Source organism: Aulonocara sp. 'chitande type north' Nkhata Bay, linkage group LG18 (genome assembly GCF_057382095.1).
Source record: "Aulonocara sp. 'chitande type north' Nkhata Bay isolate Kocher_YH1m ecotype deep benthic linkage group LG18, A_spYH_male_GT1.1, whole genome shotgun sequence".
NCBI lineage: Eukaryota > Metazoa > Chordata > Actinopteri > Cichliformes > Cichlidae > Aulonocara > Aulonocara sp. 'chitande type north' Nkhata Bay.
In genome coordinates, this window is record NC_141361.1 from 21,150,970 (window position 1) to 21,170,547 (window position 19,578).

General features: G+C 39.3%; 1 protein-coding gene across 3 annotated transcripts in view; it reads left to right on the forward strand.

The window, feature by feature from the left end:
* Positions 1 to 19,578, forward strand: part of gpc5c (glypican 5c) — a 110,208-nt gene that overhangs the window by 81,185 nt on the left and 9,445 nt on the right. For all 3 annotated transcript variants that reach the window (XM_086271417.1, XM_086271416.1, XM_086271418.1), the window contains one exon: positions 6,473 to 6,614. In XM_086271417.1, coding sequence (XP_086127543.1) covers positions 6,473 to 6,614 — 142 coding nt within the window. The remainder of the gene's footprint in view (positions 1 to 6,472; positions 6,615 to 19,578) is intronic.

A 19,578-nucleotide genomic window follows, 5' to 3' on the forward strand; every position in this document is an offset into this window, starting at 1 on the left:
TGTGGGTCCAGTCAGTCCATGGCCCTATCAGCTGCTGCACAGACTCAGAGACTCAGAGTTCTATGTGCCTTTGTTAGATAGACTTAATTGTGCTTGCTTTTTAGAAACGGTTAAAATAAACAGATAAACAGCTGATTCTTTAAAGTATATCGGTTTTATAGATATACAGCTCTCAGCGGACTTTCTGACTTCAGTATACATCTCTTTTATGATTTAGCAATGCCTGCAGCAGTGTGAAAGGGTTTGAGCTCTCAAGAGTTAGTGGAGTCCAGGGATGAAGAAAGAGCTCGGGCTGAGCTGGCAGCCTGTCACAGGGAGGGGACAAATTCTTTCCACTTGAAGAAGATGATGGAGTTGGTCTTCACAGGAGCTCTGCTGCTCTTTACTGCTGCTGTGGCAACGATACAGCAACAAGTCTCACTGCCCAGAGCTCTCCGTTCACTTGGCAACCAGACTTCATGAACCCAGACTGTAATTTAAATACAACTTTTTTTTAAATGCCATAATTAGATGCAAAGCTCATAAAAATTCAGTGAACTGTGGATGTTTTTCTTCACTGGGTAATACTGTATTTGCTTGCCTTTTGGGTTATAATTTTAATACAGTGATTCTTGTCCTGTTAAGAAAATATGTGGCTGGTTGTGTTTTTGGGACACGGTTTCAAAAATCCCTTTTCCAAATCCCCCTTTTTAATCTTTTTCAATCTGCTATGGTATGCATTTGTAAAACCATATTAAAGACTGTTTTCTTAAGGTTATCACCAAGATGGATTACAGACTCATGTGGCTTCTCCTTTTTAGTAAATGTTATTGAATCAAGGAGATGCTGGGTTTTTATGTGAAATTATTCACTTTTCCATTTGGGATGATGGGGCATAAAAGTGAAATTGATCATATCGCTGCAAATTGGCACTAAATTCCTGATCTGTTTCAGTTGGGATTCTGAATATCTCATTTCGAGACACACTGATTTAATTTACTTTACATTAGATAAATAAACATATTTTCAAAGGCTTCAGGTAAGAAGAGAAATCTTGAAATAGAAAAAGAAGAGAAATGGATATCTCAGAGAAAAAGTAAGCCACAATCTAATTTAATTTTCCCAGCATATTGGCCTTAGTAAAAGCACAAGTAGTGTAGAAGCTACACTGATTTGACCCAGTAAGTGGGTTGATTATCCTGATAATGTTTGGTATTCATGGTGTGTAAACTGGATTGGTGCCTTGAAGTCAGCTCTTCAAACCTTTTGCTCCTTTATAAGGACATCTGAAGCCGATTTTCATGTCTAAAAAATCTGCTTCCCAGCAGCAAATGAGCACCATTCGCTGTCTTTCGACCCGCACACCTCTCGCAGGAAGCTGTCGGAACATGCACTCAGAAAAATGCTGATGTCACCGAAACTGCCACGCATTTTTCAATAACATCTCCATCACTTAGCTGTTAGAAGTCAAAGTTTGTTCCCGTGCGCATATATTCCACACACGAGCTGTTTCAGTCAGTACCTTACAGGAGCAGGGTGTGACAATCCAATGCAGCGATTAGGTAATGGGGGTTACATGAGGGCATGTCCAACAGAGTGTCACTAACAGCGACAAACTCAATCAGCTTGTGCTAGCTTGTAGTGGAGGTGTGGCTCGGCAGTTGTTGAAAAATGTTGAAAACATTGCTCAGAGTTCTAAGAAACTTAGGTGGACTTTTTTTTTTCCACAAACAGCATCTGTTTTCAGATTTCATACTGATTTAATAAAATGTCATGCAAAATTAGTCCATGTGAACACCTCTGGCTCATTATATTCAAGATTTGGTTCACCAAGACAGATCCTTCTATAGCTTTTCTCTGTGTTTCCCCTATAAATTTGCCCAAATTGTATTTTGCAATTGCATCCAAACATGATTTTTTCTCTCTTAACATGTGGGGAATATGAAGGCTGCTGTAGACAGACGGAGTAATTTAAATTATAAAAACGAAGCTATGATAAACTATATTATAATGAAACCACTGCTGCCATCAGAAAATAACAATTGCTCTACATACACATGGATAAGGCTCTTTTATAGTTATGAACAGTCTTGTTGACCATAACAGGTATAATTAATATACACAAGCAGCACAGTACAGCTACTGCAGGTATGGATGGCAGAGCACTGCGGCTGTCCAGAGTTTGTTTTGAACCTGTCACTCTTCTTAGGATGCACCGTTTTCATCTTTTCATTCCTATACTTTTAGAAGAAGCTTCTCCCTCGCTCCGTCTCTCTCCCAGCCGCCTTTTCTTTGTCAGGCAGTGTGAGAAATAGAGATAATTGCATCCAGTTCCTCTTTAATTGGGGACATCCACAGACACACAGACATAACGGATATTTAAACACTCATATTTTGTCTCCCAGCTGATGTTTGTTTTTACTTAAAAGCATTGTTGGCCGTAACAGTATGTGAGAAAATGTAGCCAATTTCATTCAACAAGTTGAGAGTACTTATGTTATGCAGACATTCACCGCTGTCAGTTTTTCCTTCAGTATCCTCCAGAATTTCCTTTGCTTTCCTTTTTTTTCTGCCCGCATATGCAGTTTTATCACCACTGCCCTCGATGAGGTGATACTGTTTCAGACAGGGCTGATAAAGAGCAGATGTGGGCACATGGAGGATAGGACTTATGATCCTTGTCCGCAAGGTTGCCAATCATACCCTAAATGTATGCATAGCCATATGAAAATGCTTACTGTAACTGTTGCAGTAGGTTTCATCATATGCCAAGTGGTCACATTTCACATTTTTACATTTCATGATTAGATGTCCCATTTATGTCTACATTACAGCAGAATCTATACAGCTCAGTCTTTCTTCTAGACTCCAAGGTGATTGGTTACTCCTGGCAGTACAGATTTTAGCGTGACTAGGAAGCATTAAAAAATGCAGGAATTCAGCCCTTGATTCTCTCAAACCTGCCGCATCATCCTCTAACTAAAGAATGCTTTTGAAAAGAAAGAGAGAGGTGCATTAGTTGGCACTGTGAGAGGGGAACTAGAAAATATTTCATGATTTGGGATTTTATTCAAAGCCTTTTTGGAATACCTGATTTGCCCTTGGATGCCAGGGTAATTTCAAGGTAAGCCTTAAAGGAAAAGGTTTGTATCTTGTATCTGTGCCCTCGCCGTACCCATCAGCTTACACAACTGCAAGTTGTTCAAGCGCCTGTCTGTGCTCCTTTTTTAAAAAGAAAAACAACAAAATGTTTCAGTTTTCTTTCCCAGACTTGAAAATCTTTCATTTGTCTTTGTTGTTTCTCGGAAACTGTTGGCATTCAGTATATATAGATGATGGCATTAACGATAATAACTTCTGATTATCATAAAACATTGTAAAGTTAATTGCGCTCGCAAATTATAGCTTGTCAGTCTTCTATTGAAAGTTTAAATTGAAATGAAATGTAAATGCATATACATGTTCTCAATTCTAATAGGTCGTTCTAACCCAACGGTACACAGACATGTCAGAGAGAGTGACGAGTCATGTTAGAACAAAACCATCTGTCTGCATCTCAAAGGCACAGTAAATCTCTGACTTATCCATAATGTAAAGTCTGCTGCTATTGAGATATTGTTCCCACTTGTCTACTCATTGTACCTCATTGGAGACAGATCAGGAGGATGACCCTTTGAGTTGTTGTTGTTATTTCTCATAAACAGATCAACCTTTGTGTTGTTGAACATATTGTTACGGTTTTCTTTGTTGTTTTCTTTTTGTAGCATATTTTATATTTGAAAAAAACTGACACAGCTTAGCAGGCTGCCTGTGAACAAACGCTCCCTTGATGTGTTGATGGCTTCTGCTCTAAAGCGAGAAGGAAAATTAAATAAATACAAGCCATTTTAAGAAAGTGCTTAAGATGCTCATTGAAATCCAGAGCAGAAGCAGTCTTTTTCTATCACATTATACATTCATGTTATTCATATCTGTCTCTAGCTCCACAGACAAATTATAAATTTGCTTCCTCGCTATGTTACAATTGTAAAGGAAGGACTTTAGTTTGACCATTTAGCAATCATGACTTAACAAAAATAACCCAACACCCTGCACTCAGTAGACAGCAACAAACCAACAATTATACTAACCGTGGTTTCCACAGCAACAACACCTTAATTGATTCACTCCCTAATTAACATGCTTTAAGGACAGCTGGGCCAAGCAACACTGTGTCAAACATCCACTCAGTGCCATAGTTATAAGCTTAATATCACGCTGGCATCAAGTGATGGCGAACATTATGCTGCTTAGCAGAGCATTTGGGTGTGAACTGCTGTAATGCACACTGAATTTATTTAGTTGCTTTACATGATAGAAAAATCATAATGGGTTTATCTTATTCAAGAACATTGCTTTCTCTTTTTTCCCAGATTGTCTCAGTTATCAGTCATTAGTCTGTCAGCAAACTGTAATATGAATTAACTCATACTATAAAATATGGAACTCTAACAACTGTCAAATATTGTTCACCCTGTTCCCCTCCTATTGTAATTTATTCACACTTGTGAAAATTAAGACATCCAGTTTTACCAATGACTTTCACTTTTACCTGAAATGTACAAGATCTGGTTTATCAGCCTGTACTTAAGTGGTTATAGCTGTATCATCTCATTTTACTCTCTCAGGCCACAGTGAGAAGATGTACTTTCACATTGGTTGAATGTGGTTGAATGTGAAACATGATGGAAGTAATGAGTATACCGATTATCATGTAAAAGTACCAGCTTGAGTCAAAACCATTCTAAATGTCTTTCTCTAGCATCTGCAATCACTAATGTGATAGAAGAAGAAAAAGGAAAAAAGAATACTAATATGTCTGTTTGAATAACTCTGGTACCCAAACAAGCATTTATTTATTATCTTAAGTTAAATTCAGTTCCGTGTAGCTTCCTTGGTTTGTGCTTCAGTTTCTCTGTTTGTCAGTTTGGGGCTTTGACTATCTTGACATCTAGTTTTTGTTTTAAGTAAACCTCTTATGAAACATCTTATTAATTGAAAATTAAACCTTTCTTTGCCATTAGCAAATAAATTAGTTGCCATGAGCGCGATTAATCTGTTTCCTTGCTTTTTTTTCCTGCTAGTTGAGGTTATTAGATTATCCTTATGCATCTTTTTTGGGACCATGAGACTTTTCTTATTGTGCTATCATCAAGTCAAAATATACATTTTAAGACACATACCTTTAACAGTTGAGATTCCTTTATGTTAGTCTGTAAGGGTCTGTGGGAATTTGCAGAATGTAAATTCCATGATAGTCTGTGCAGACACTTTTTTGGACCTACATGGTGAGCCCACTTAACATTGGTTTTTCTTTGTGTTACTTATATGAACAACAAGCTTTTCAGGAAACTTTTTTTTTCCTGAATCCACACACTTGGAACATGTTGCAGACTGACAGCCACCCTTTGTAGAAGCACATTAAGCTTGTTGAAGATAGCATGTTAACGTTTACTGTAGTTTGAAACATCACGTGGGATGAGTGTGTTATCACTGGACCATTAGCATGTCTGATTCTCTGTCTTGTTTCTCTTAAGCTTTGCACTCTAATTCTTATAAATAAACTTGTCTGGTTTTGTGAAATGTTTCTTTTGGGGCACTGAAGGCTTAGGAGAGAACTTGTTCTTCTGTTGTCAGGTGTATGAGTGAGTCACTGGGGTGGTGTCAATAGCAAAGACATCTGTAATCCCACAACACCTGAAGACATGTCGAGAGGTGAATGAGAGGAATGGGGCCAACTCCATGCCTCTCATTCACCTCTCAACATGTCTTCGCTGGTTGTGCCTTCCCTTTAAGGTCAGTTAGTCCCAGGAATGATCTTGTAAACTTTGTAAAGCAGGTTTAACAGTGTATTCACACATGTGTGCAAATGCATCCATCTATAATTTCACATATTCCAAAGTTCTGATATCTATGCCCTTATTTTGAACTTAATGTGCAAAGTACAGTTTTCTTATTGTGTCATGAGAGTTTGTCAGACATGGTGTTATGGAGCAGAGACCACCCTGATGATGATGGACAGCATGAAGGGCCAACAAAGCCAATTAGGTGGCCACACAGCAGGAGGGAAGGATATGGTCCTGATGGGCCAGGCTGATAAAGTCTTATTTCAGCTGTATATAGACTAATACCTAATATAAATTAGAATAATTCACCAAAAGAATTAACAACTGCCACTGTATAATTGGTTTGTTTTCTGCCAAATCTTTCTACATTTCAGAACCTTTCTGCTCTCAGAAAGTGTCCTGAGATTTATACAGGAGTAATGGGATCTTCCACTATGATCCAACAGTCCAACAAATGACAGATTTTTGAAGGATCTGCAGCTTGCAGTATCAAAAAGAAACTTATGTTAAAGTATATCATATGTTATCTATATTAAAAGTTGCTCACAGTGTTTCACATGCAGGATATTGGAATCTTATGCATTAACCATATTTCTGTGCATATGCAGGACACAGAGGAAATGTTTCCAGAATTGGCAGAAATGGAAGACTGGGAAGAGCTGGGCAGTGGGAAAAGGGAGGAGGGCAGCACCACAGAGTGTGATGATGAAGATGGTTGTCAAGCCTCAGGAGACGGTCAAGACAAACACTGTAAGTCACACCTTTCCATGCAAAAACACTCACTATACAAGCACAATTCCACACGAAGTCTGCGTGTTTATTTAGAATATCAATTGCGTTATATAACTAAGGAAGTGCCTGCCTCTGGAGAGACAGTGTGCTTTCTTTTTTTCAGCTAAGTGACCCTGTTATTGTTTTCTAAGAACTGTCACAAACTCTCTCTTTTATTCATCTCCTACCTGGCAAAGGATATTCACCTCAAATCACATTTTCACACTCTGCTGAGGCTCCAGCAAAGGTGGTGGCATATAAGTACCTTATATACCAGATGCCAAATCAAAAAGATGGCTTGCTTACTTACAGACACACTCTATTGGACATTTTCATTTTAATGAATATTTTATCTCCTGCAGAGATTTTACATTTTTAACACCATATTACCATGGTGTTTTGTTTTTCCCAAGCAATGTAGTGAAAAAAGAGACAACTGCAACCAGTGTTAGTGTCAGCCTTGTTGTACTTTAAAACTGATTTTTTTTTTCAATGCACCTGGTAAATAGACCATTTGGAGATACCATACAGTGAGAGCTAGAAGGAAGTGGACGGGCAATATAAAGAGGGAAAGTAATAAAATCCCAGCTGAGTAAGCTGAGCCTCTTCGGCTCAGACTGCCAGCGTTTCAGCTGCTGATTCAGCAGTCTCTCAATATGTAGCATGTACCATGTTTACTCTGTCCACCACAAACCCAGACAAGCACATGTCGTACATTTGGATGACTGCATGCACATTAAAATATATATTTTAATGACGAGCAATTAAGTACAACACAGACTGAAGTGTATTTACGATTGTGACTATAATTGCAAATTTACATACTGCTTGTCAGTCTTTCTCCGTTTCCTTTCATTACATTTTCACTTACCCCTTAACACTATCACAACATGGCCACACTTTTTTTTAGACACCCAGCAGTTTTTTTGCATGGCCTTTTTCTTCTAGATTGCAGCAGTCAAAGCTTTGTCATTTTAACAGGTTGTTTAAATGACATTTAACTGCTGTTTATTGAAACAAACACAACCCATATTGTTCAGTTCAGCCCTGTAACCTCAAGGTCGACACTGCTAGCAATTTCTTCTCTACCTGTTTTTAAGACAAGACAAAGTAATTCTATTTAACTGAGGTCCTGAAGATTGCACTGAAGGCACAATCCCAAAGTAAGGGAATATTTAATCAGAACAGCGTAATACTGTTTGTACTTAGAAGAAAAGAGGAAAATAAAACAATACGGTACAGTTAAATATCACTGAAAAAGTCCAGTTACACGCAGTTCTGGAAAGATCCTCTCAGCCCAGCTCCTTGTTACAGTGCGGATGAAAAAATCCAGTGTTGGTCAGAGTTCTACCACCAGTATTCCAGATAATCAATGCAAAATGCTGTCTGGGATTTCCTAAACTACCTCCAGTAATTTTTCAAAAAATGACCCATTGTTTACTGTCTTTTAGCTTTATAAGTGTGTTTTCCATCAAATCACACCTTTTGGCAAGGTAATGGGCTATAAAGTAATATTACACATTTGGCCCTTGTATTAGACAAATACAAGAAGACAGAATTAATTAATTAATTGATTGTAAGACAGAATTTTTTGCTTCTCTGAAGTCTAATGCCAAGAGATAGCAAACATTATCAGAGACGCACATCACACCACACAAGGCTGAACTCATTTGTGAGTCTGCTCAACTATTTGGCTGAAGCTGTCTGGTGTATATCAACTATGCTAACGGGCATTCTTTCACATTCTTCGCTTTCAAATTCTCCTAAGAGTTCAGTTTTCTTTAACTGTTACGAAGTTACTTCTTCTTCTTCACTTCTTACTGTGATCTTTGTGAATTAACAAAGTGGGACTGGTAGATACTGCCTTTATGGCGTTTCATATATTGACTAAACATTCATCCGAACATCAACTTTGGCAACCATTAAAGTAATTTCCCAGCTGGGTCAAGATAAAGGACATTGTAGGCATAGATTATTTTATTTCCATCTGTTTTTGCAGTTGTTTGCCACTGTATAACAGTGCCAGAGCTCCCAAGGTCCATGTTAAAAGGGGGCATGACCGCCTACTGTTCTGCTAAGAGAGACTTCATTACGAAGCAAATGAACAGCGCTAATCTGTGGAGAACAGATTCTCAGTCTGTGCCATCGCACAGATGGCACGAAACTGCTGCAAGTCTTACTGAGACGATACAATTCCTGCATATTGAAAATGCAGTTTGTTTAAGATTGCTAATACAGATGTTTCTATGATTTATGACTGTAAAAAAACTAAAGGACTGTACTAGGCAGCTTTTTAAAAAACTGAGCTATAAACTGGTAGTACAATGTTTCTACTTTACACTGTCTGGCTAAAAAGAAAGCATTACAAATAGTCAAGGCAAGATTTGGTAAAGAAAATTTCTTATCAGACATACCATTGTGCAGTGTGATTGCATGATGTAATGCCTGGTTTGATCTTGGCTCAGATCCTGCTCCTCTCGCCTGGAGATTTTCACACAAGTGTACTTTGTGCGCCAGATAAGGAAGGCCTGGTCATGTTCGGACTGCCATAGCCACAGCCATGAACAGGGGAATAAATCTGTGATTCTTTAATGAACCATATTATCCATCGCCCCTGCAGCTATGAGAGCCCCTTCTGTGGTACATTTTGTGGCGTGACTGTGGCTTATTAACTGTATTACCCGAAACACTTGCACTGCTTCTTCCAAAGGAGCTATTCATTTGTAGATAGCTCATTAACGTATTAATCTCTAAAATGCCCACAATTGCACATTAAACCACTATCTCTCCATTAGGAAAATAGACGAGACACCAAATTTCTGTACATCAGAAGCTGGAACAGTGCTTTATTTGTCTGTCCACTAGCATAGTCTGAGTCTGGCAGATTAGGCAGTCGTCTCTTGCTTTCTGTGAAGATCCACACAGAAACAGAGAAAAAGAGAGAAAAGATAGAGTAGAGAAATGTCAAGTTTAAAAGAATGGGATTTTAGTTTCTAATGAAGTCTTAAGTTTAAGATTGAACTTGGGGAAGAAAAAAAAAACGGGGAAAAAACCCTCCATCCCACTGGTAAATCTGTTGTATTTGACTTCAAATAGAAAAGTTATTATAGCGTTAAAGCTGTTGTTGAGGCAGTCTACCAGGTATTGTGTGAAAAGTCACGAAAACAAAAAGGAGATGAAGGCAGGTTATCCATCTCAGAGGAGTACGAGTAATCGCATGGATAAACATTTCCTGTGATTGAGCCGGAGGGATGTGCAGTGACAAAGTGTGAATCGTACAGCCATGAAAGTAAAATTCTCTTTTGGTAACAAACACCATCTGTCAGGAATGCTGGTGAGCTCATCAAAAAAACAAAAACACCCCCTGGCATTTTTTTCACAAACTTTACAGTTCAGTGGGTAAACGTGTCTAACATGAAGCCATAGGCAGTGATTGTTTCTCTTTGGCATCCTGTCAAAGAATGTAATTATCAAAATCTGACTAGATTGAAAGTTATAGGAGTCGATTATTGTGCATCTGGTCTATCCTTGCATACCCTTATTTGAGATGTGAGTGTGTCCACAAGTGTGTGCATGAGTGTAAATATGACCCTTAGGTTGTAAATTCTGATAATTAACTTAAATTAGCAGCAGCTAGTTTGGTGGCTTTTTTACTTAAGAAAATAGAGTGGTGCATAGTTAAAAAGGTGTGGCTGTATGGTACAAGAAGGCCTCCATCAACAGGTTTTGAATTTACCTCTAGGGGCAAAATCTGCACTCACGTCTATCAATGCTGGATATTTCACTTTCTCACTTTGCTCACATACTCAAACTCACAGGCAAACACACACTGAATCTGACCTTGGTGAAAGTGTTCAACTTAGCCACATAGTATCAGCACACTAAGGTAATGGGTTTGTTGTTGGTGATGTATTTTTACCTGAATGTCAAAGGCATAGAAAGAACTTTCCTCCAAAGCCTATAAGGCCAAAAAGGTGTGTAGCAGCTGTTCATTCTGGCAAGGGAGCTACATTTCTGAAATGAATAGCTGGGCAGGATACAGCCAACCTGCACTAGTGTTAGTAAGATTACACTGGATCGACCACAGTCCCGCTACAGCCTGCTGTTGTCCAGGACCCAGCACGCACTTTGCCTTTCTTGTTCAAAAATACAACGAAAGAAGGCGAAAAGGCTAAGGATTAAGGGTGGATTGTTGCAAGTTGGATGATTCAGGGTAATAGCCAAATGTGAAGGAGAACGGAAAGAAGAAAAGCCTGAAACTAAACGCACTTGAGTGTAAAAGGCGTAAGGCTGTCCGTTTTTACGTTGTAGCGCAGGTAACGGAGAAATAAAAAGATTCAAAGGTGCTTTCAAGTCGAAATCAACATAGAGACCTATGATTCAATCTACCGTGAGAGTAAAGGGTTAGAAGGGTGGACTGGGGATTTGGTGGTTGTATGCACTGGCAAGCTAGATAGAGCCAATCCAACCCTAGATCTTCTCTTTCTAGGTCCTGGGCTGAATGAGGTCCCTTAGGACTGCCGTGCATAGAGAGCTGGCTGGCCTGCAGATGTAGTGGCTGTGTCCCGGTGCGGATATTACCAGTATGACTGCCATTTCCCTCAGCCTTTCATCTGGAGCTCAAGGGGCTGAGAGAGAATTCCGCAGGGCAGAGTAGGGTTGTTGAAGAAGGAACGAGAGGATTAGCAGAATGGTCTGGTTTGCGGATAGATATAGGAGGAGTGAGTCAAATGTTTTTGGTCAGATATGCAGGGCCATCCATTTGTTGTGTGCGAGACTGCGGATAATGTTGCAAAGTTGTCTAAATACTTCTTTTGCCAATAATTTAGAGAAATGTCAACATAGTTTCTGTTTAGTTAATGACATATGAAATACATCCTTCCTGATCACTTAAACTACAAAGCAAAGTTTTTGTCCTTAAGTTTTATTACAATCGTCACAACTGTCTTCTATTTCCTGCTGTCTCTATTCCCTTTTATACCATATTTCACCTTGCCTTTAAGTGGGCTCCTTTTTCTCACTTGCATGACATATTCTACCCTGTGGTTTTATAGCACTTTGAAAGCATATTAGCTTGAAAGGCTCCCTAGGCGCACGGTCATCAGAGGAGAATGGTTCTCATTAGCCAGCATCATCATTTCCTTTCTTAGCAGTATCTGTAAGGCCTTTATGATTGAGCTTTTGCAGCACACCTTTGGGAGCCTGGTCGGGAAACACCAAGAATCTCTGGTGTGGCAACAGGTAATAAACCAAAGGAAATGGTGGGAGTGAGTATGTACAGAAATTAGTGAAAATTAAACCTAGAATTCAGATCATCAGAGGAACACAGGGTGTGCTAGTGATCTAGTGCTTTGATACCACAGCCACATAAAAGCTTTAACAGAACCACAGAAGGAACTCTTATTCTTACAAGACATTCTTACATGCACATGTTTCCAAGCAGTACATGGACTTTAAAAGATGGCTCAGACTCATAAAGTGTTCTTTATTGAAAGCGGTGCAGTGGCTAGAACTTCATGTTTAATGTGTGAAAAAAAACCTGGTACACCACCCTTCCCCCCGAGCCCCAATCTGCTTTAGATTATACTTTTAGGTTGCTGTTGAGACAATATTTGGTAAACCTTAATGAACTTATGGAAATGGGTTGTCAGTGGCCAGCGTTGCTGGTGTGAGTGACCCTCTTGACTGTCTTTCCTTGACCAGAGCTTATTGTTGGCTACTAACACAGAAAATGACATTCCTGCTGTAACACAGCACTGAGCAAACAAAGTCAGACATTCCACTGATATTGAAAAATGCAGTAGAAGGATAAGCAGGGATGAGTGTGATCCTCCTCTGTCTCATCTCAGCCTAGTATACAGGGGGAAATACAACGTAGGTAAGGGGAGAAAGACGGAAAAACATCGGCTGGGATTTTCCCACTGATGACGTGGGAAGGTAATCCTTTGTAATACGTATAAAATGCAAAGTTTTGTTTTAAATGACAATCACAGTATGTTGTTTTTGTTTGTTTGTTTTTAGATGGCAAAAAGCATGTTAGCATGGCATGAGTGGTAATGAATTCTGGTAGCAAACAGTCTATTTACTACCTGGAGTGCAAAGTCTGTGTGCAGGCTTTACAGGTAAGCATCAGAGAGACACACGTTGGAAGACAAGTCACTTCATTAGAGCCCAATCCCATTGATCTGTGGTGAGAGCAACAAAGTCCTTCTCCCTTATCCATAAGTAATGTGGCAATAAGAAGTGAACCTGGTGCAGATTGTCAGCCCAGAGGGCTGAGAGAGGGCTGACCTCTGACTGATTGAACTGATTGCAGATTAAAAGGACCAGTGTACTCAGTGCACAGTTCTAAGTGATTTAATTCTAAAACTGCAGTCAGTTACGCAACCAAGAGTTTACATCAAAGTATTTGATTCGCCCACACAAAATCAAACATTTATAACATCACAGCGCAATGTGTTTTTTTCCCCTCTTACCCGCTCAGATATGTGAAAACACTTTGAAGTTGAGAAGGCAAGTATCACTTAAATCACTTTAATTCAGAGGGGGCCCGTCACATGGAGCAACACAAGGCTGCATTCCATTCTGTGCACTTAACTTTTATGTGTGCACCGCTACTTGGTGTCACTAAGCAGATAGTGTCAGTGACAGTTTACACACACTGAAGCAGGCACTGAAGTGCTGAATAAATTAGTCTGGATAATTTCAGAAAGATTGTGGATTACAGCAAATACAATATGAAACATATTTGACAGCCAATATTTTTGATATTGACTAAATAATATAAATAATGATTTCAGTCTATTTATTTGGTTATGGAGAGATTGTTATGTGTAATGCATTCTGTCTAGGCAGCAAGGCAAAGCAGAACGCTTAAATGAAACAAAGTCCTGTTTAATTGCAATAGTAACATCACAAATGTGAAAGCATTAATCTTAAAGGTTTGGTTTATAGTGTTATGAGACTTTTATAAAGAAAATAAAAGACCCATCTCCTTGGCAACAAGACCATCTCCCAGCTTTAAAAGCCAATAAGAATTTTCCCTTGTTGCATCTGTCTTCCTGTGTCAGCGCTAAGGGGAGAATTACAGCATGCTGCTAACACTGATGCTAACTGATCCAAAATGCTAACTTAAAAATCACTTTCTGTTCAAATGTATCCAATATTAAATATGTTTTCTGGGCTTGGTCTGCTATCGGACAGCTATTTTTGACAAGGAACCGAGGCTTTGTAACTAACTTTATTAGTTACATGACGGAAAAACAAGCAACAAAATAATGGAATTTGACCTTTCAGAGCACATACCTGCTACTTTACCACTGCATCGATTAGTTAGTTTGTTTGTGAGTATAACCATAAACAAAAAACCTGCTAAAAACTAGAGCGCACAGCAACACTGTGTTCTTTTAGATTAAGCTAGTGTTTTTCCTGTCCAGTTATTGTCCAGTTATTGTGTACTATGCAAGACAAATAATGGCTCCAGTAAAATATTAAAAAGTACTGTGTGATAGCAAGTGAAGTGATAAAAAAACAACTAAATATAGTCTATAAATAACCAAATAACTCTCCCATGTTTTCCCATCACCTAAACAACAAAAACAAAGCAAAAAAGTGAGACTCTTCAGATCAAAATGTCCCCTCCAGAATAGGAAAGTCTGGTTGTAGCCTAGTGCGGCTAATGTGGCCAAAGTAAGTGTTAGCAGGGGGACAACTATGACTTGTGGAAACTTTAAAACAGCCCATAATGGGTCTTAAAACCTAGGGCATTCCGGGTGGTGTGGTATTTTGGGCTGAAACTTGAAATATACATTGTTGGGGACATGTAAGACTTGTTAATATCACTCAAAAAGTTTTGGATAATTCAACCTTTAAGGCTTCTGTACCAGTAAGTTAAGTCCATGGGGAGAAGTGTGAGGTTAGTAGGTACATGTGAGGGCATTGTTTCCCTGAGTTGTGCCTCATGTTCATTTCATTTTGATGGTTTAAAAAACTAACTAACTAACTAAAAAGAACCCCAAAAACTATCAACATGTGTTGTTTGTCTGTGCGTGTGTGTGTGGCCGTACGTGCGTGTGCATATGCAATTGAAAAAGAGAGAGCAAAAGGATATAAATGGCAGTTTATTTCTGCATCCTTCATGCTTGTCTCTCTACAAGGACAACGTGACACCTGGCAATGTGATGAGGCAGCTGGTGTTTGAGTGCACACAGGTGTGGTGTGTGTTCTGAGTACCCTGGTGTGTGTAGCGATGGGTGTGTGTATTTGTTTGTGAGATTGAGGAGTTGTCTTGGGCATTAAACTTCCCTCATCTTCCACTCCATCTTGAGAATCTGTCACATTGACTGCTGGAGGTCACTGTCCTCCCAGGGCCCCATTTGCCAATTTGTTTCTGTGTATATGTGTTTGTGTGTGTATGTAAAGGGTGTAAATTTTAATCTTGCCAAGGAGCTTAATAGTCTAGTACAGCCAAGAATCACACTGGACAGATTCCACTCCACTGATCCCTGTGCTAGTTGCCAGGCTGCTGTGCCTGTTGCTAGGTTAGCTTTAGGCTAAGACACGTACCCCACTGGTGCCCCAGTATTTTGGCCCTTTTAGCCCCCTGAGTGGCCTGCCAGAGACCTTGTACCAGTCCTGTTGTACAGGTTGCCTGTGAACCAGGGAGGCAGTTCTCAGAGATGTGCATGAATTCACTGTGTTTCTCAGAAAACAGAATAGGGAGATTAGTTTGAATGAGTGAGGAGCCCCTGCCTGACATGCCAGCACATAAAGAGTGATTTGCGGACAACAACAGCACAGAGATGGATGGCCAGTAATGAACTGTGTGAATTCATCCTCCCCTCCTTTTTACTCTCTACCCTTACCTTTCATTGTAAGACAATGTGTGTGTGAAAAGAGATAAGAAAGACTTGTTTAAATTCTTGGAACGGTAAATGTGAGACAAGGAAAATGAGGCCTTAAGAAATTTAACATTTCCCTGTTCTAACAAACAGCGTCGGGATAGCCAGGATTTGTAGCTGGTAACAGCAGCATGGCTGGGTTTTTTTTGTGTGTAAAGTTGTGATTGGAAGACAGTGATATGGCTAGTTAATAATGTTGTTTTTCCCCAACCATGAAAACAACAACAACTTTGACTGCAAGTGTAACAGCCATGGAATACATTCAGTGAAGCTGCATCTACAACAATGTAGCGTGCAACCTTAAGAGGTCACTTAAATGGTGTGTGGTCTGGATTTTGTATATTTGAACAAGAAAACGTTTGATCTTCTTAAAGTTAGTGCTTCAAGATTAAGGTGGTATAATTAAACAATACCACAATGGAAATTAGCTGTGACTTTTTTTCTGAACATTTTGAGTGTGGTTATATGCTACATTCCTTCAGTTGCCAGATGTTTAAGTGCAGTCCTGTGTGTATCCATCTTTTTTTAAAGGGGTAAAATGGGATTCAACTAGGTCATTCCCTCCATTTCTTATTTTTTAAGCTATACCTACAGTTGCAGTCAGAAATTTACTTATGCTCATCTTGGGCATGAATGTTATGGTAATTTTAGGCCTTTAATGATTTCTTTGAACTTTTCTTCTTCAAGGGTGGAATAATTGTTTAGCATAAATCTTTAATGACTTTCAAAAACAAGAACTGGGTGCACAAGTTTGTATGCTTTTTAGCTTTTTTTCCTAATCCACACAGGTTCAAAATTATATATACGGGCACAAATATATACAAACATTTACTTAAATCTTTTTATAAGTGGTACTGAAGGTTCTGCAATGTCTTAACATGACAAGGCCAGAGCCTGTTAACTGATCGTGATTGACCACAACTGGTAGTTTCTCTTTGCTAGCATAAAAATGAAACACTCATTGGACTGACCAATATGCAGACCAATGAGGAAGTGCAAGGAACTCAGTGAAGATCTAAGAAGGAGATTTGCATATTTACACAAATTGGGACAGTTCCAGAGTCATAAAGTATTTCTAAGAAAAAAAATGCAGATTCCAAAATCATTAGTTCTGTCAGTTTGTGTGTAAGTACAACTTATTGAGAAGAAGAAGATGAGGGGAAATTTGTAAGAATTTGGTCCGAAACAATCCAGGAACCAAACTAATGCTCAAGCCTTCCACGAACTAGAAACTGCTGGAACTGCTGCTAGTGTCACTTTCCACAGTGAAGCAACTTTTACATTGGCTTGAGAGGGTGCTGACCAAGAAATGCCAAATGCCCTCTGAAGAAAAGTTGTATGGTCAGATGAGACAGAGATTTAGTTGTTAGGCCGCAATAACAAGAGGCATATTTGGTGTAAAGGTGAGGCTTTTAAACCCAGAAGTAGCATCACGCTCTAGACCTGTTTTGCTGTCATTGGTACTGGTACATTGGTACAAAGTGGATGGAACAGTTGTCTTGGAACCTAAAGATCCCACAGTAACAGGGTCTCACAAATAAGTTTGTGTTCCAGTGACGGTGAGAAAAACAACTGTAGTATTTAATTCATCTAGTAATTAGCACTAATTACCAGATACCTCTGTGTCCTTCCCCTTATTTGTTTACGGATGAAGCTTGCTAACCAAACTTGCTAGCCATGACTAATGAGTTAGCACTTCATGGTGTAATTGCAGAGTCCAGAACCAGTTGATGTCACAGTGTCCATCTTTCACACTGTTTATCTGCAACAGAACTTACTTGAAATTAGTGCTATATGAAAAGCATATATAAAAAAATGAACAAAGCAGAACGCAAGTAAGGAAACACTGCACGTAGCAAATATCTGACAACGTTACAAATCCGGCTGGATCTAGTGTGAGTTTTTCCTTCCTATTTATGACAGACTAATGGTAAAAATCATTTTTACTTACAGTAGTTCAGTGTATTATTGAAACAGACAGCTGGCACCCATGCACTAATGCATATTTGGCAACTGCATAAAGATCTTGTCTTACGGTAAATAAGGATTGATCTAGAAAATCGACAGTGTCATTATGTAGAAATACAGGAGCAGCCGAATAAACTGCGCCTCTGTTAGTTTTGATGCATGCTCACAAGTGTTGTATTTAAGCTGGAGTCAAAAACTGATAAAGACAAGGAGTCACCTATGTTAGGGAAACATGAATACAAGGCAGATCCAGAGGCCTTGCCAAACCTAGGCCCATGAGCTTCTTTACAACCTTCACCCCCAACATCCACCTCCAATTAACTGCTATGCAGTTGCCAAAGAGCTGCAAGGTCAAGAAAATGGTTAGCAAGATACTGACCTCAATTCTCCTTCACCACACCCCATCAATGCACTGTAAGTCATAAGTTCACCTTATAAATGTCTTTAGAAATCTACACAGCGGGCAGAGGTGTGAACTGACACCAGGTGTTTTAAAGTTCATGACAAACAGGTCAAAGTCTTCTCATTACTCATGTAAGTTCAGTGTGGGATCAAGTTGCAACGTACAACAGTAGGTTACACTGTAAATAGATTTGCTGTAACGTAATTCTAGGTGGATATTTAGTATGGTGAAATAATAAAATGAACTTTAGCGAGATCTATCAATGTTTGTCGTAGCTATAAAGTCTGTACTCAGTCTAGAAAAGCTGTCTTGTCATCTTGATATCAAGTAGTGTGACAACTTTCTAAGCCCCAATAAACAGTAGCACCATTCCTCGCTGGATTACAGCTCTGCAGCTAGGGTTGAGCCAAGAGTTTTATGCAGACATGCACGCCTCATGATACACACATACAGAGGCAGGCAAAACACAAATGTAGACATAATTTTTCAGGGTTAACTTATTTAATGTGTGTGTGTGTGTGTTTCTGCAACCCTATATGCTGTCGGTGTGAGTATTCTAGCCAACTGTAGTTTATACATGACACAAAGGAGGAAAAAAGAGAGAGACTAAATCTTATCAGCTGAAGACAGAAAGAGAACTGTTTGACAACAGTCTGGTTCTTCCTTTTGCATACCTATGTTTAAGGATTTAATCTGTGAGACAGCAGCCACTGTGTGCTGGCAAACCAAAAGGAACCAAGAGGAGGCAGGGGAAAGAAGAAAACTAACACGGTTGCCCGGAGAATTATCATGCAATTTTCGGTCGTTCAGAATTTTGATGGCCGAGACATTTGTTATTCTTATTATTCACCTTCCTGCCTTTATTCCTCTATTTCTTTCTTGCTACCCTCCCATCCCTCCTCCCTCTTGGCTAGAGCCTGAGGTCCACCTCTTCTTCGGAGCTTTGGCCTGGGTTGTTAGAAGCAGCTGTTGTTCCTCTTTGGCCAGTGGGAAATAAAGGCTCCTCCAAACACACAAGCTACCCATCTGGAGAGGCATTAGTGGCAGAGGACACTGTGAACTGTTTCTCACACACATAGCCAACACAGAGGTCAATGAGGTTGTTAAACTGTATGTGTAGTTAGGTAACACAGTAACCGCAGTACATATCAGAGTGAAAGTTGGGTGGTCAGTTGTATAAAATGGCACAAACCATTTTCTCTTCATCTCAATGACACAGTTTACCGCATCCCTAAACAGCAAGTTTGAAAGTTACAGCACATTATTTATAGTATTATGGAAGTGTTTACAGGCCCCACAGACCCATGCATCGATATCCAGAAACTGCCCAGACACGAAGGTCTTAGGTTCTGTTTTTTTTTATTTGATTTGATTTTCTCTGTCCCTGTTTGTTGACTATTACAAAAACATCTATAAAATCAAATCCCATTTGTCATATACTGATGAAGAACATATGTCACTGACTGCTGTTGTGATGGGAGAAGTATGTTGATGTGCCATTGCATCGCCTTGAAGTCGCCTGAGGTGATTGATTCCATCTGTCTTGATACAAGTGGCGATGGATATTCATCCTCATACTGAAAAGCTGAACTAAATGTTTTCCTCTTCTAACCCTCTATGTCATCCTTCACTCCCTCCCACTCTGTGTTTTTTTTTTCTATCTTGCTTGTTC